General features: G+C 40.6%; 1 protein-coding gene across 2 annotated transcripts in view; it reads left to right on the top strand.

Moving 5' to 3' along the window:
• The window catches only part of dpysl4 (dihydropyrimidinase like 4), a 46817-nt gene extending 29949 nt beyond the window's left edge, over positions 1-16868 (top strand). For both annotated transcript variants that reach the window (XM_072239383.1, XM_072239384.1), the window contains exons 8-14: positions 279-399; positions 3911-4067; positions 4459-4600; positions 6586-6756; positions 11483-11662; positions 13827-13992; positions 14905-16868. In XM_072239383.1, the coding sequence (XP_072095484.1) occupies positions 279-399; positions 3911-4067; positions 4459-4600; positions 6586-6756; positions 11483-11662; positions 13827-13992; positions 14905-14996 (1029 nt within the window). In that variant the 3' untranslated portion in view covers positions 14997-16868. The remainder of the gene's footprint in view (positions 1-278; positions 400-3910; positions 4068-4458; positions 4601-6585; positions 6757-11482; positions 11663-13826; positions 13993-14904) is intronic.
• The last annotated feature ends 422 nt before the right edge of the window (positions 16869-17290 follow it).

Here is a 17290-nt window from a genome sequence, read left to right as displayed (position 1 = left end):
CACACAGTTCAGGTTGGTATATAAAGATTATGCTGGGTTTAGAATCTAATTATTAGTGTTATAAACTGAATAGTTGTGTAATAACCAGTTTACAGATGTTACATGAATATCCCTGTCATTCAAATTGTATCAGTATAGAAAATAGCCTTTTACTCTTCTATGAAAAAGATACAACGGGAAGATAAGCAGAGATGTTTGGTCTTTTATCAGAGGGTAACTAGAAGGTTATGTGAAATAAAAGTTTTAGTCACTAAACGTGATCAAAGTGTTTCTTCTAGGTTGAAGCAGAGGCGGTGTATCGTGCAATCACAATTGCGAGCCAAGCCAACTGCCCTTTGTACATCACCAAAGTAATGAGCAAGACCGCTGCTGATGTGATCGCACATGCTCGGAAGAAAGGTAACCAGCTGGTTTTGACACAAAGTACAACAGATCTGAATGCAGGCGTTTTGCTTTCTGCTCTTAATCAGACTGGTCCCTTCAGATTACCAGGGTCATACACAGGGTAGCCCTAATCATTTCTGGTCCCATTCCACAACTGCCCTGGGCCTACAGTCACATCCTCCTAGTGAAGAGTTATTCTCCTATCTCATAAAGCCAACGGAGTCAGACCCTGTGCCTTTTACTCCGACGCTCTCTTTTGTACATAAAGTGAGGAGAAAGGAAGCAAAGTACTTGTAGAGCTAAGGGCCTGATGTAAATGTGGAAGTCATTTTGAAATTATCTTTATTTATGAAAGTCTCTGGTCTTTACAACTCTGGCCAGGAATAACCCTGCAGAATTGATTGATAGTATTTTTCTCAACCTATCTATGATATTTTATTGCTGAACGTACATGGACTCATAGGCTTCTCCATTGTTTCCAGTTCCAATATATAAAAAGTAATTTTATTATTTGTTTTTTTAGATCCAAAATGGATCCCTTCATATTTTGCTACATTGAATTCCATGTGGCAGATCCTTGCCCAGTTTTAATATCATCGTGTAAGCTACCCAATTATCTTTGTGCCATTTGCTGGCTTGATCTTGTGTGTCTCTCCCAATGATTCAAGTTCTTCATAAATATAGTGAATATTACAGTTTCAATACAAATGGAATTCTGCTAGCCAAATGGCCCTTTAGCCAATTAACTCTTGCCAATTGTGCTGACTCTGTGCTATGGCATTAAGCTGATTTTTTTTTATCAGGTGAATAATTTATCTTCAGTTTCACAAGACTATAGGATGTAGGAGCAGAATTAGGCTATTTAGCCCGTCGAGTCTGTGTTGCCATCTCATCATGGCTGATTCATTTTCTCCCTCAGCACCAATCTCCTGCCTTCTCCCCGTATCCCTTCATGCCCTGACCAGTCAAGAATCTAGCAACCTCTGCCTTAAATATACATAAATACTTGGCCTCCACAGCTGCCTGTGGCAAAGGATTGCACAGATTTGCCACTCTCTGGATAAAGAAATTCCTCCTCATCTCTGTTCTAAAAGGATGCCACTCTATTCTGAGGCTGTGTCCTCTGGTTTCAGACTCCCCCACCAAAGGAAACATCCTCTCCACATTCACTCTATCAAGGCCTTTCACCATTTGATAGGTTTCAATTAGGTCACCCCTCTAAATTCTAGTGAGTACAGGTCCAGGGCCATCAAACTGCCTTCATATGACAAGCTGTTCAACCCTGGAATCATTTTCTTGAACCCTCCCCAGTGTCAGCACATCTTTTCTAAGCTAGGGGGCCCAAAACCGCTCACAATACTCCAAGTGAGGCCTTACCAGTGCTTTATAAAGTCTCAACATCATATCCTTGCTTTTTCATGAGCTTTAACTTTTGCACAATGCCTTCAGCAGGTCTTCATGAACTGTCCTCTGGAAGTCCCTGAGCTACAAATGGGTCCTGTCTTTACAGATATCCAAAAGTCAATTTTGTACATGTCAGAAAATATATAAAATCACTCAACAGGATAACTGTACCTCCATGCTATTGTCACAAATGGTGTTGATGAGGGCCAGTTAATGTAAACATTTATATATTGTCATCCACTGCCTAGTTACAGTTGTACACAATCAGTATATCCTGTGTTCATTGCTTGGCTTTGTCAGTCTTAAACTATCACTGAAATTGTTTAGGAACATCATTGCACAAGTATCAATAGAAATGATTACTGTCGGCCCTCCTTATCTGCGAGGGATTGGTTCTGGGACCCCTAGCGGAAGCTCAAGTCCCTTATTCAACCTGTCTCAATGCAGTGGACCTTAGGACCCAGCAGAACCCCAGACCTTATTTAACCTGTCTTAGCACGGTGGACATTAGGACCCGGCGGTGGAGCTCTGAATCCACAGTGTTTCTGTTCACAAAAATAATTATGATCGCGATTTAAAATAAAGTGGAAATAATAAAGCGATCGGAAAGAGGTGAAACGCCATCAGTCATTGGAAAAGCGTTAGACTACAGTTGGTCAACGATCGGAACAATTTTAAAGGATAAAGTGAGAAAAGCCCTGCCCCAATTAAAGCTACAATTATTTTTTAAGCAACACAGTGGTTTAATTATTGGGTTTTGGGGTTTTGGGTTTTTGATCCTTCACATCAACCTGGCCAGGATGGAGAGCGCTCAGGAGCGGTCTGTCACTGGATCGAACTTAGGAATTTCCATTCCCGAGCCCGGCACTGAAACATACGTTTCTTAAGTGTTTTATATGCATAGAAAGGTAAAATATATACTATATACTATGACAAACGTTTGACTAACTGACACTAAATAATACCAGATGTGCCTGTTCCGACTTACTTAGTAAGATAACTTCCGTTTTTTCCAATCCTGATCCACGATAACCTATGCACATCCTCCCGTATACTTTAAATCATCTCTAGATTACTTATAATACCTAATACAATATAAATGCTATGTAAATAATTGTTATACTGCATTGTTTAGGGAATAATGACAAGAAAAAAATTCTGTTCATGCTCAAACAACAAGTGCTGGAAGAGCACTTCCGGGTTTTCTCAATTTGCAGTTGGTTGAATTCGCGCATGCGGAACTCGCGGATAAGGAGGGCCGACTGTACTTGTCAATTTCCAGAACAGCTCACGGTGAAGCTGGTACCCCATGTTCTTAGGAGACAATTGTGTCCGATTACTGCAGGGAGGTTACATGTAAGGACGTCATTTTCTAAAAACCTTTTCTCATTAAATTCAGTAATATTTATGGGAGCTTGTTTGTATGTAGGGGTAGCCTTAAATCAGAGTTCTCATAACCCAGGGAGCATTCACGTGTTTAAAATTCATAGACATTCCTCCGCCCGCTAGTTACTACTTGTCAGAATTTTCACATCTTTTACATCTTTGTTTAGTCTCTAGGGCAAACTGAAATTTTAGATTATCTTTGCAAATTCAAGATTAAAAAAAAACATAGCAACATTTTGAAAACAACTGAACCTGCGCTGGAGATTTCCAGTTATAGATGACATGAAGTGATTTGCTTTTCAGGAAATGAATATACAGGGATTGTATATCAAGTTTGCTTTGCCATTGGGAATCTCCTTGGAAATTGCAGGTGTACTGCCAAATAACTTTTCTCCACAGCCAGCAAGTTTTTGCATTGGCAGCAGTTATTTAGACAATTGCCCTCATTTTATCTATCATGTACACATGTGCTTACAAGAATGAGTAAAGATACACCAAATTGATAGGTTTGGGGATCAATTCTGGTGTCTAGGGGTTTGTCTGTAATTTTCTGGGGGCTCCCAAGTGTTCATCCATATGTACAGCTGTTATGCAAGTCAGGCGTTCTTGAACTGGAAATGACCTGTATTCCATTTATTTAATGGTGCAGAGTGTCCCATTAATAAGTAAACCAGAAAACTTCAAATGCATTTCAAGTTGTGCAGAGTACTCATAATTTCCTTGTGTGGTCGAACAGGTGCAGTTGTGTATGGAGAGCCTGTCACTGCAAGTCTGGGGACTGACGGGTCCCATTACTGGAGTAAGAACTGGGCCAAAGCTGCAGCCTTTGTCACCTCCCCACCGCTCAGCACCGACACAACCACCCCTGATTACTTGAACTCGCTCCTCTCCTGGTAAGTTGACTCGCCATTCACTAAAATCTTCTGGTTTATTTTCAGAACGCAGGTCATGTAATGGAAGAAAAATAGTGACCTTACCGTGAACTAGGAATGTACAGAATAAGGCAAAACCGGACCATGTAATAGATCCATACATTTATTGGTTAGGTTGTTAGAGCAGCAACCTACAAGGTACAGTGCATTGGTCTTAGCAAAATTGTAAGCCTGTTGTTTCTCAGTTGAATTATACAGAGCACACAAAGAAAGCATGCTCCCTTAAAACACAAGCGACTGCAGATGCTGAAGTTACTCTGTCCCCTTGGAATTTTGGACTTGTGTTGGTGAGATGGATGCGATTCAAGTCTAACACATAGTAATCTACCTTTTAATTTGCTTCTGAATGCAGCGGCGATTTGCAGGTTACTGGCAGTGCTCACTGTGCTTTCACCACTGCACAGAAAGCCATCGGAAAGGATGACTTCCGACTGATCCCTGAAGGAGTTAATGGCATTGAAGAGAGGATGACTATTATTTGGGATAAGGCTGTGGTAAGTAAACTTCATAAAATAAGCTACAGTAGAAATGCCTATATGTTTGATACATATTCCTTGAGTGTTTGCAGTTTAGCTGTGACTGAATGGTATGGTATAGAAAGATCATAACTGGGTGCCAAAATTCCTAAAAAAAAAGACTGACACCTTATCCCAAGCTCATGTCATCAAAGAGAAGTTAACTCTATTTACAGCTCTCGGTCTCTTTCCCATTTGGACTTGACCTTTGTTGACTGGTAATGAATGGTGAGCTGTCACAAGCATATTGAACACTTTATGCTCTCTGTTTATCATGGTGTCAGGAAAGATCCTGGAACAAACTTCTTTCTTTGAAAGTGAAACCCGTGGAATTTGAGATCTAAAGTTTGAATCACTGAGGAACCCTGAAGGTTTTACTGGAGTGAAGTGATTTGTCGCAGGGGAGATTGATTACTTTGTGGAACTGAAGTAGATCCACGAGGGTCAGAGAATTTTTATTAAATCTTTGACTTATCTGAGCCTTTGAAAGATTCCAATGTCAGATTTCTCAAACTTCAAAGGTTCATTTATTATCGAAGTATGTATCCATATACAACTCTAAGATTCATCTTCTCCAGATAGCCAAGAAACAAAGAAGGAACATGAAAGTCATTTTCAGAGAGAGACATCAATCCCACACACCCCCCCACACAAAAAAGTACGGCACCCCGACCATCAACACCCAAACCCCCTCCTCCCACACAAAACGCAATCAGAACATCGACCCCCCCCCCCCACTCCCCAACTCAAAATGGAACAGGAACATCGACCCCAATCTCCCCCCCCCCCACACAAAGTGCAACAAGAACATCAACCCCAATCGCCTCCCCCGCACGAAACGCAACAAGAACATTGACCCTCAGACAACCCCTCCCTCCACACAAAAAACTAACAGAACACAAAAAGAACATTAACCCCCAAATCTCCTCCCCTTGCATAACAAAACAGGAAAGGAACAGACGAAAAACACAGAATATAAAAAGCGTAAGTCTGAAGAAGTCCACAGTCCATAAAGCAATAGTCCAATCCATAAACACAGAACCAAGGTAATATCCTCCAACATCCCAACATCATCAAAAGAGAGGGACAGAACATGAGCACAGAGGCCACAGCGAGCCACACAGCGATAGGCCGCTCACAGTCTCCTTCTCTGGCACTGATCAAAAGGCAGGCAGTTGGCACTGAACTCTCACTCACCTTCCACTTTCACCTCAACGTCTCAACCTTCCTCAATGCTCTAATCACTGATTAATGGATGCTGTAATCGGTGAAATGCTGTTGAGCATCGGCTCGTGTCCCGTCTGTTAAGTTTCCTTGCATTGAGGCCGTCCGAGAGGCACTTGCCCCCTATATACAAAGTTCTCAAAAGGCCCCATCAAATTATATATAAAGTTTTCAGAATAAGGAGTGAGGTGAAGAGAAATTTTTCACTTCATCTTTAAATTCGAAAGGTCAGTGTAATGGACCTGTGAAGCTCACTTACTGAGGAGGCTTCATCATTTCTAGGATATTGAGGAAATTAGGTTCTGAAGTATCAGAGCAGACTTGAGCCAGATGGCCTACACCTTTTCCCATTACTTAACTTCTTAAGTAACTGACAGAGTCCAATGACTACAAATTGACCATTCCTCAGATATAAAGCAGGCACCTGGAAGTGCCAAGGTTTTTCATAAGTATCAGGATAACTTGAATCTGCTTGAATGATAAATTATGTTCATGTAGCACTTCTAACATGGTAAAGAATCCCTTAATGCCTCTCGGGAACTATTATGGACTATCAATCGGCAAGTAAGATGCTGAGGCAAATGACCAAAAGAAGTGAGCATAAAGTTGCCTCTTTTAGAATGAAGGAGAGGTAACAGAACATATAAGCAAAGCACAACATAACAGCTAGCGTTATGACTCTCCGTACATATTCTCATGTAAACTAACTGCTCTAGCTTTCTCCAATTTATACATTGTAGACTACAGGAAAGATGAACGAGAATGAATTTGTAGCAGTTACAAGCACAAATGCTGCAAAGATCTTCAATCTCTACCCCAGAAAGGGACGAATTGCCGTTGGTTCCGATGCTGATTTGGTCATCTGGGATCCCGAAGCCGTCAAGATCATTTCAGCAAAGACACATAATCTGGTAATGCAAGTAATTTTACTCTTCTGCTAACTTGTTAAAACTATAGATATCTGCAAGTGAGAGTGGTTTGTAATTTGGTCTTAATGAGATTCTTGTTCTTGAACAAACCGAATGGTCAAACTCCATTACTACTCTAGGATACTCATTAACAAAGATCTGGAGGTAGAAATTCTTCCTCTGTCATTATATATATATATAGTATATGTAGTAGTGTCTGTATTATTCTGCTCTTCAGAAATTCCATTGTATTCACAACAAATTTGTTGAAGCAACGTACATATACTCTGTCAAAATGTTTAGCACAACAGAGGCATAAGTTGGAATTTAAATTTAACCACTTTTTACAGGCTGTTACTATAAAATACTTATTATTGTTATAGGTGGGTGAGTAATCTGTGCTCACACCACTGAGCCACAGCAAATGAGGTTGCATTTCCACCCATGGCAATTAAAGTAACATCTGATGAGGATCTTTACATACTATCATGCTGGTTATTTGCTAATTGTTCAAGGTCCATTTATTTTTCACTTCACAGCAGCACCAAAGTAGCAGCTTTACTCTGCTACAGATCAGAATTCAGGTTTGGAGACTGAGAGGTCCTTCTGCAACCCTAGACTGAGAGCTTGAACTCATGTTGGGTCAGTGAGCAGGGTAAATCTGGGATGGAGGTTTGCGTGAAAGATCAGGGTTGTGGGAGGGAATGCCAAAAATATTGAGGTGGCAGAACCGGGCTGACTGAAGTTTAGATAAGGACCAGGAGTGTGGGACAGGGCTATGGTGGAAGTCACCACCATATGATTGATGTTGGGTGGAGGGATTGGAGCTTGGTGGAGAGGAGGCAGGTACTTGGAGCGGTGGGTGAGTTGGTTGGTTGGATAGCAAGTAGCTAAGAATCACAGGACTTGAGGTCAGAGGCCAGGTAAGTAAATGGGTGGAGCTGTTGTTGGTGGAGATCACATGGGTATTGGGGATCTAGACCTTCATCGGTGACGTGGTAGAATAGCTGAGTCACGGGCTTGAGCATTTACACATTTGGTGTAAGGTTGGTTGCTGGATAGAATTGAGGGATCACAGGCTCAAAAGAACTTTCACAAAAGAACAGCTCACAAGAATATTCATATACCATGGGGAAAGGGTGGTAGGATGATGCCTAAAGAATAAAGTAGGGATGCTCCCTCTCCAACATGGCTGCCATGAATGCCCAGTGATTGTCACTGCAGGCCAACTCAACTTGATTGTGTTAACATTCTCTCAAATCAACATTGCCTTTGGGAAGTGATGTCATCTGGCAAACAAGGTCAAGTTTCCATAATGAAGCAAAATGGTCATTATCCCATTTCACTTTGGTAAATTTTCATTTGAGAGGCATCGCAGAAAGAAGCCAGGGTCACAGAATCGAGTTTCCAGACCTGCATACACTTCAGTTGGAATGATAGGATCAGTAAACTAGATTTTGACACCCACATCCTCAGCTGACAGATGCTGTAAATGCAATCTAACCTCCCCACCCCGCCCCTGCACTGAATCCAATGTTACAGGAGGATAACTAATGAAGGGGTTGGTTCCTGCTGCTACAGATTAGCTTCTTCTCACATATCAGCACTGTATCTATTCGCTCAGAGTCACATTCACAGTATCAATAAAAGCAAAGGGCAGGAGGAAGGCAGAAGGTCTCAAGTCAGTGTGATTGACGTGTACTCAGAAATCCTTCGGTCCACTCTCACAGGATCATGTGGCAACTTTGCAGCTTTGTATCATTGATTGTTTTCATTGTCATTATTGTGTTTTGTCCCAGGAAACTATAGAAGTGAATGCAATATACAAGATAAGAGGCCAATCCCTTAATTAGCATTCTCCCTGCACCTCCTGTTCCTTCAAGGGTGGTGTTTGAAGATCTCCCCTGAATGCCTGAGGCGCAGTGTTAGTCGAAAGCAGTTGGTGAAATTAAAGTGCGGGTGCGGGCATTTTCACAGAAGTTAGCAATTTTCACATCCAAAGGCAGTAACATTATTGAGCAAAAAAATAAAATATTCCAGCAGATGGAAATCTGGAATGAAAACTGACTAATGAGACAGCTCTGTGCGAGCAGGACTAGAAATGAAATTTTAGGTGTTTGCCTTCTCATCGCCTACCTCGCATTACCTTGCTTTCCGCTCTGCAAGTGTTTCATGATTACTGAGTGTTTCCAGCATTCTCTGTTTTCACTCCATCAAGCACATCCAGTATAGACACAGCTCTGACTAAGTAGAGATCTTCCTCTGCACTGTTTCAACTCTGTGCTGCCGTCATCAGGTTTATCAGTCACTTGGCCATTGAAACCTAACCTGCAGCGATAGATGTAAGTTGAAATGTCCCTTAGGAAAATTCAGTCTAATTCTCGTAGTCCAGAATATTGATGAATAATAGTATTGTCAATGATAAACCACCCAATTTGCTGAGCAAAGATCGGACGTTAATAAGGTTCCCTATGCTGATTCCATTTTTCCTGATGAGGAACTGCTCACCACCATGAAGTAATGGGATTGTGTCCTGCAGTTGGTGGGAAGAGAACCAATCCCACTCACCAAAACAAGATCAAACATTGTGTGGCCACTGGGACACTCAATGCAGACTGGGAGACCATTTTACTGAACACCTACGCTCTGTCCGCCAGAGAAAGCAGGATCTCCCAGTGGCCACACATTTCAGTTCCACATCCCATTCCCATTCTGACATGTCTATCCATGGCCTCCTCGACTGTCAAGATGAAGCCACACTCAGGTTGGAGGAACAACACCTTATATTCTGTCTGGGTAGCCTCCAACCTGATGGCATGAACATTGATTTCTCTAACTTCCATTAATGCCCCTCCTGCCATTCTTACCCCAACCCTTATTTATTTATTTATTTATTTATTTATTTCCCCCTTTTTGTTTCTCTCTCTTTTTTCTCTCTCTGTCCCTCTCAGAATAACTCCTTGCCTGCTCTCCATCTTCCTCTGGTGCTCCCCTCCCCCTTTCTTTCTCTCTAGGCCTCCCATCCCATGATTCTCTCCCTTCTCCAGCCTTGTATCCCTTTTTCCAGTCAACTTTCCAGCTCTTAGCTCTATCCCTCCCCCTCCTGTTTTCTCCTTTCATTTTGGATCTCCCCCTCCCCCTCCCACTTTCAAATCTCTTACTATCTCTTCTTTCAGTTAGTTCTGACGAAGGGTCTCGGCCCAAAATGTGGACTGTGCTTCTTCCTATGGATGCTGCCTGACCTGCTGCATTCCACCAGCATTTTGTGCGTGTTGCTTGAATTTCCAGCATCTGCAGATTTCCTCGTGTTTGCATTTTTAAACAAAACTGTTAGTCATTTGGACAGCTAACCAAAGCTCCTGCTAAGCTTGCTGTCAAAGCTGGCCAAAACCTCCCAATATTTCTGTCATGAAAAAAAAGCATTAAGAAATATTCAGTAGTTATCAAAACTACGAATGTAACTTAAAATAAAATGACCTAAAATACATGTCCATATGTGTTAGCTGATAGGTTATGTACAGGTGTGTATGTGTGTGTGAATGTGTTTATACTTCTGTGTGTTTAAATAATGCTGGCTTTGGCAGATCTCCTAGCTCCCACCCTTGTCTCCATGCATCCCTCCCTCAGTACACAGAGCCTCCTTCCTGGCATCTTTTCTCACCAGCATTTCAAAGTATTTTTTGAAAGCCTGAGAACTGTCTCTTCTTTGCAGCCCTTTGCCCTTCATGACCACTATACTATGTGTTGCTGCCTTCTGGCTACCAAGGGTAGTTTTCCTTTAAGGGCCAGCTCACTCTTTGACTGCAGCATTACTATGTGCTAGCAACAGAGTTCAGCTCATCCTAGAAACAGCATATGTCCTGTTTTCGTACTGTGGGTGTTGGTTAACCTGTAGCTTTTTCAAGCACCTTATTGACTAATTTCTCAATGTTTTGAGGGGACACATTTAGCTGTTAGTATTAAATAAAATGCTATTTTAATCTACTAAAAAAATAAGTTTCAATATGAAATTATGGGGAGGCCATTCTCAAAGCAATCCCATTTATCAGATTTTATTTTATTTACATTGAGTTACAGCACGGAAAGGGCCCTTCAAGCCATGCTGGCCAGCAATCCAACGATTTAATCCTAGCCTAATCACAGGACAGTTTACAATGACTGATTAACCTATCAACTGCTACACCTTTGGACTGTGGGGTGGAAATCCAAGCAGTCATGGGGAAACATTCAAACTCCTTACAGGCAGCGGCGGGATTTGAACCCGAGTCGCCTGTACTGTAAAGCTTTGTGCTATAACCACTACGATATCATGCCACCCCAATTATTTTTCTGTAAGCTGTCACACTTGCACAGCAACAGCCCCTGATTCTTCTACCAATCATGCACACTAGTGGCAATTTAAAGTGACCAATTAACATCTTTGTTATATAGAAGGAGACCAGGAGAAACCCACAGAGTTACAGAGAGAGCATACAAACTGTAGGGAGACAGCACCAGAGGTGAGGATTGAATCAGAAATACTGGAACTATGAGACACTACAGCACCACCTTGGTGATATAAGTGAAATTCAATGATTGGCCACTCATTTTAAATATTAACCTTTGTAGGTTAGAGCAGGAGCTACATACAGTATGATTTAATGAAATGTAAATTGGTTATGGTCATATCAGGGATATAATAAAAGGTGTGGAATGGAAAGTTATGTCATTATTGCATTATGTTTCTTAGGCAATTGAGTACAACATCTTTGAAGGGATGGAATGCCACGGTGCTCCTTCAGTAGTAGTAAGTCAAGGTAAAATTGTCTTTGAATATGGAACAATTCATGCCACAGAGGGAAGTGGACGCTTTATTCCCAAAAAAACATTCCCGGACTATGTTTACAAAAGAATAAAAGCAAGGAGTAAGGTAAAGAGATTGACCTTTCTGTATCCATGTACTTAATTGTATCTGTACAATTAGTTAAAATAAAGGATTTTGGATAAATCGGTGTAATCAGTCTAACATTTATGTTACTGCACAAGAAATACAGAGACCAGAATTAATAAATGAGTATTTTGATGAATAGAGAAAATTTTCTCCTTTTTATAATTTACTTGCTCAGAAAATACATCTCAGTATAGTTATTTTGAAATGGATCTTGAGCATGGAGCGTTGTGTGAAATGTATGCAATAACAGTGCAGATAAAGCAGTTACTTTGTTACCTAAAACTAGCATTGATCTTGTTTTGGCCCAGGCCAAGATGCCTTTTTTCAAGCCTTGATTTAAATTTAAATTACAGCTGCAAATCTTTGAGCTGAAAGTTGGTGGACTTGCCAACTTTATCCTTTCAATATTTCTAGAGTACAGCTGAGCCAAGAGTTCATGCTTTTTGAATTTTCAGTTGGCCTTTGACAAGGTGCCACATATGAGGCTACTAAACAAGATAAGAGCCCATGGTATTACAGGAAAGGTGTGAGCATGGATAGAAGATTGGCTGACTAGCATGAGGCAAAGAGTAGGAATAAAAGGGGCCTTTTCTAGTTGACTGGCAGTGACTAATGGTGTTCCCCAGGGGCTGATGTTGGGACCGCTTCTTTTCACGTTATATGTCAATGATTTGGATGATGGAATTGATGGCTTTGTTGCCACGTTTGCAGATAATAAAAAGGTAGGTGGAGGGGCAGGTAGTGATGAGGAAGCAGGAAATCTACGTACGGGCTTGGATTGGTTAGGAGAATATTCAAAGAAGTGGCAGATGGAATATAGTGTAAAGAAATTTATGGCCATGCATTTTGGTAGAAGGAATAAAGGCATAGTCTACTTTCTAAATGGGGAAAAAAAATTTCAGAAAATAGAAGTGCAAAGGGACTTGAGTCCTCATCCAGGATTCCCTAAAGGTTAACTTACAGGTTGATAGTGGTAAGGAACACACATGCAATGTTAGCATTTATTTTGAGGGGACTACAATATAAAAGCAAAGATGCTATGCTGAGGCTTTGTAAGGCATTGGCCACACTGTACGAAGTATTGTGAGCAGTTTTCGGCCCCGTGTCTATGAGTGAAAATGCTGGCACTGGAGAGGGTTCAGAGGAGATTGACAAGAATTATTCTGGGAATGGAAGGATTAAAGTATGAGGAGTGTTTGGTGGTTCTGGGCCTGAACTAGCTCAGTTTTGAAGAATGAGGGTGGATCTCATTAAAACCTATTGAATATTGAAAGGCCTGGATAGAGTGGCCATGGAGAGGATGTTTCTGGTAGTGGGGGATTCTAGGAATAGAAGGTACAGCTTCAGAATAGAAGGGCATTCGAACAGAGATGAGGAAGAATTTCTTTAGCCAGAGAGTGGTGAATCTGTGGAATTATTGCTACACGTGGCTGTAGAGGCCAGGTTATTGAGTATATTTAAAGCGGAGGTCGATAGTTTCTTGATTAGTAAGGGTGTCAAAGATTATGGGGAGAAGGCAGGAGAACAGGGTTGAGAGGGATAATAACTCAGATATGATGGAATGGTAGAGCAGAGTTAGTGGGCCGAATAGCCTAATTTAGTTCCTATGTCTTATGGTCTTTTGCATGGAAGTGCTTAGCCACTCTCCTATCATGGCACCCGTTTACAAGACTTCACAGTCACGCTTCCACGAAACTAAGAACATGGCGGACAGTTGCAGAGATCTTGGGTTAAGATATCAGTTAACAGAAGCTGTGGCCAAGTTAACACTTACATGACAATGGCATCTGTTAAGAGTAGCATCAAGAGCAGCTAGTGACAATTCACCCAGCATTGGAAATCCACCTCAATACTGGAAGAGCTCTCTCATGTGTGTGAATTTAGAACACACACATCTTAAAGTGAGAAGTTGTGAGTGAAACAATGTGCGTAAACTCTGTTAACCATAGGAATAAAAGTCTTGACTGGCTAGAAACTTATGTTCCTGAAAGACAATCAAAATTATGCTTTGCATTGAATATGATTAGAAACACATTAAGATCTTGCCAGTAAAATTACCACAGAATAAGTTGCGTTTGTATAAGGCCACATTATTACTTACAGATTAATGGAACAGTATCAAATCTTAGTTCCTTTTTTACAGCTAGCTGAAATCAGAGGTGTTCCAAGAGGGATTTATGATGGACCTGTTCAAGAAGTCAGTGCGGTTCCCAGAGCCATGACACCTATTCCATCTGTCAGGATGTCTCCTGCTAAACAACCAGTCCAGCCTCCACGTAACCTTCACCAATCTGGATTCACTCTGGCTGGTAAAAGAGTGTTTTTACCTATTACCATGTAGTTTAACCCTTCACTTTAGTCTGGAGATAGTAGTGATCAAAATGCCTATCTGGAATATTATATGCAGCTCTCGGAGGGTGTTGGGATATGAAGCAAGCTGCCTGAGAAAGTTGTAAAGGGAGATACAGTTGCAACATTTAAAAGACATTTGGGTAGGTACATGAACAGGAATGTTTCACGGGATATGAGGCAAATGGAGCTCGCTCAGGAAGACATCTCTGTTAGCATGGACATGTTGTGCCATTCATGCTATATAATTCTATGACTGGGTAATTCTATGACTCAATGATACTGAGTCCAAAAGACTGCAGTATGCTCATATAGTAGGTGAATTGTTCCTCAAGTATGCTGTGGGCTCATTGTAACAGTGCAGGAGGTTACAGACATAAAGGCCAATGTTGGCCTGAGAGTAGGCCAATTTCTTACTTTAGTTTCATTTCACCTTCTCACTGTAGGTAGGCTGCCCATTATCTTAAAAGCACATAGATTTCCATTGCTATCATTTACAAAAGAGTGAAAGTAGGTCGGGCTCAAGACAGCTGGGCGATCGAATCTTGGAGTTCTACGTTTTTTTCTGTCATTCATTCCTGGGGGGGTTTTCTTTCATGGGTGTCTGTGAAGAGTAAGAATTTCAGGTTGTATACTGTATACATTCTCTGATATTAAATGGAACTATTGAAACTTTGTATACATTGAATGTAGTACATTTGATTAGACATGCAAATTAATCCTTGTTTCACCTGAAAAGATGGTTGGAGTCCTGGATTATTGGTAAACGGACAGGTGTTGCACCTTCTGCAAATGCTTTGTTTGAAAATAATTTTTGGAAAAAAGAAATTATGAAGCTGTTCTTTCAAACTGTTGACTTGCTTCCCTTCTAGGTTCCCAGGCTGATGATCACATTCCTCGCCGTCCCACCCAGCGTATCAGTGCACCCCCTGGTGGCCGTTCAAACATAACAACTCTGGGCTGAATTTCTTCCGGATCAATCTGATTGAAGTGATAATCTCAGAGCCCTAATATTGCTGCAGGTCTTGTCATCTGAGGCTCAGATATATTCTAACAAGCAGCTGAGTGCAGTACAGTATTTTCTGCAAACGATGGTCATGGCATCATTGCCTTTAGCTGATAAATGATGCATTTGAAAACTTTTTGATCTGCCAAATAAATCAAGAGGTACCGTTTTTGTATTGTAAAAAAAACCCGTTAATTTATATTAATATTTGATTTAATTGGGAAGTATGTAACAAGCATTGAGGCAACTGTTGTTTCACTGTTGTGACTATGTAAAGTTGTATTCGTGTTCATTTAAAAGCATGATAGTGATATTGAAGGTAATGTGTACTTTACTTTGTATTTCCAGAGGAATGTGACAGTTTAAAATAATGTAACACACACATTTATTGCAAAGGTTTTAAAGTATTTGAAGAACTTCCCACAGCCACATGCCAGAAGTAGTCCAAGCTTCAGTGGTGTAAGCTGGCATTCTTACATACGCACTGTCTACAGGGTAATCTTTCAACATTTTTAACAATTAACAACACATACATTTTAGTGAGCCAAAAACAAGTATAAATTTCCTGACACGTTATGCAGAGATGCATTTTTATGTTTTAACTTTTAACATAGCTGTGGAAATTCGTTAAGTGTTGTTGGTGATGACCTAGTTAAATTGGGATGGCTACGTTTGAGAAGACATAGTGGGTTACCCTATTACTTTGGAGTGTGAATTGATGAGATTCAGTCACCCAGCTGCCTGGAGCCCTGCTTACTTTCATTCCCTTGTAAATGATGGCAATGAAAATCTAAGGTGTTCATGATAATGGGCAGCCTACCTAAAGTAAGAAGGTGAAACTTAGTCCTGATGTATCTAATTTGCTTCTGCTCGCCATCCCATTCCGTTGCTTCCCATGTGTACTGGAAATCATTGTGCATACAATAAGACTGTGTAACTGCTGACTTGGCTAAGTGCATTCAAGTATAAGTTTTCCCTTTACTGAACCAGCCAGAAGTACAATTAGTAGTAGTGACAGTCCATTAAACATTGTTGTGGTTGATTAAATGGAAAAGTTAGGCTTTCTATCTTTTGCTCGCCTTAATAACTTGGATTTCAAACAGAGATCCAGAAGCTTCAAAATATTGGTCTTTGTACAAAGCAAATGGTAATACCATTAAATGCCAGCATTGTTGGATGTTTGACATATTTTATGCATAAATATCATTCAGATTCTTTTTTAAATTGGAAACGCTTGAATGATTGAAATATATTGTGTGGGCTTCATTTTTAACTCTTTCTCAATTGACCTTTGCTAATTTTTGACTTTAGTGGGCTGACTGTTTTATAATTTTGTAATTGTTACTTGACCAATCTGTGGTGCTTAAAGTAGCTCAGAACATAAAAAAGACAATTCTGCTAGGAAGCTTAAGGATACAGTATTAACCTTTCAAAGCCACACTGACTGAATGAGCACTATCAGACTGGTATAGTTTCATGGAAATAATATAATTCTTCACAAAACCTTCTCAAATGCTAGTCATATGGTACATAAGCTGATTATAGTAAACCTAATCTCATATATAGTCAACTGCATTCAATTCAAACAAATATGTTTTATTTCAAAGTAATATACTTCAATCTGATAATCCTTCTCAATCTGCTTTAAGCCAGATTTCATGTTAATGTCCATCTCCAGTTTATCTATATTCAGCAAGGTGGGCAAGGCTTCCAGAGAAAAAAGAACAGTCAGAGTTACTAATGAACTTTACAGAATGTGCAAAGCTTGAAAACTTTGTAAGGCAGCAGTGTTTCAATATAATAATCCATTTTGTTCAAATAAAATTGGTATGGGAAACAAAAGTGTTCATGATTCTGACTTGTATGTGCATCAGGTGACACTGCATGAGAGTGGAATTGAAATGTTTTTTACCTCATTGTCCTGTGGTTAGAGCGGAGAGTTCCCAACCTCTTGTATGCTGTTGACCCATACCATTAAACAAGAGGTCCGTGAACCTCAGGCTGGGAACCCCTTTCTGTGTCATCTTTCCCAGAGGGCCTTTGCAGCTTCAGTATATTCCTCACTGCAAGCCTGTACAACTTGGAATGTGCCATTTGGAAAAGTGGCAAGTTCAGATGGATTTAAAATGCTCCTGTCATTAAAAGGGTTCCCAGTCTACATTCCTGTGTAGCGTAGCTGTTCCCCTTCCAGACCTTATTGGCAAATGTGCAGGTGCACCATCTCATCTGCATCACAGGGAGGGTGTTTCTTA

This window comes from Mobula birostris, chromosome 21, assembly GCF_030028105.1.
Source record: "Mobula birostris isolate sMobBir1 chromosome 21, sMobBir1.hap1, whole genome shotgun sequence".
Lineage (NCBI taxonomy): Eukaryota > Metazoa > Chordata > Chondrichthyes > Myliobatiformes > Myliobatidae > Mobula > Mobula birostris.
The sequence above is the reverse complement of the archived record's forward strand: the minus strand, read 5'-3'. Positions and strand labels throughout refer to the sequence as shown.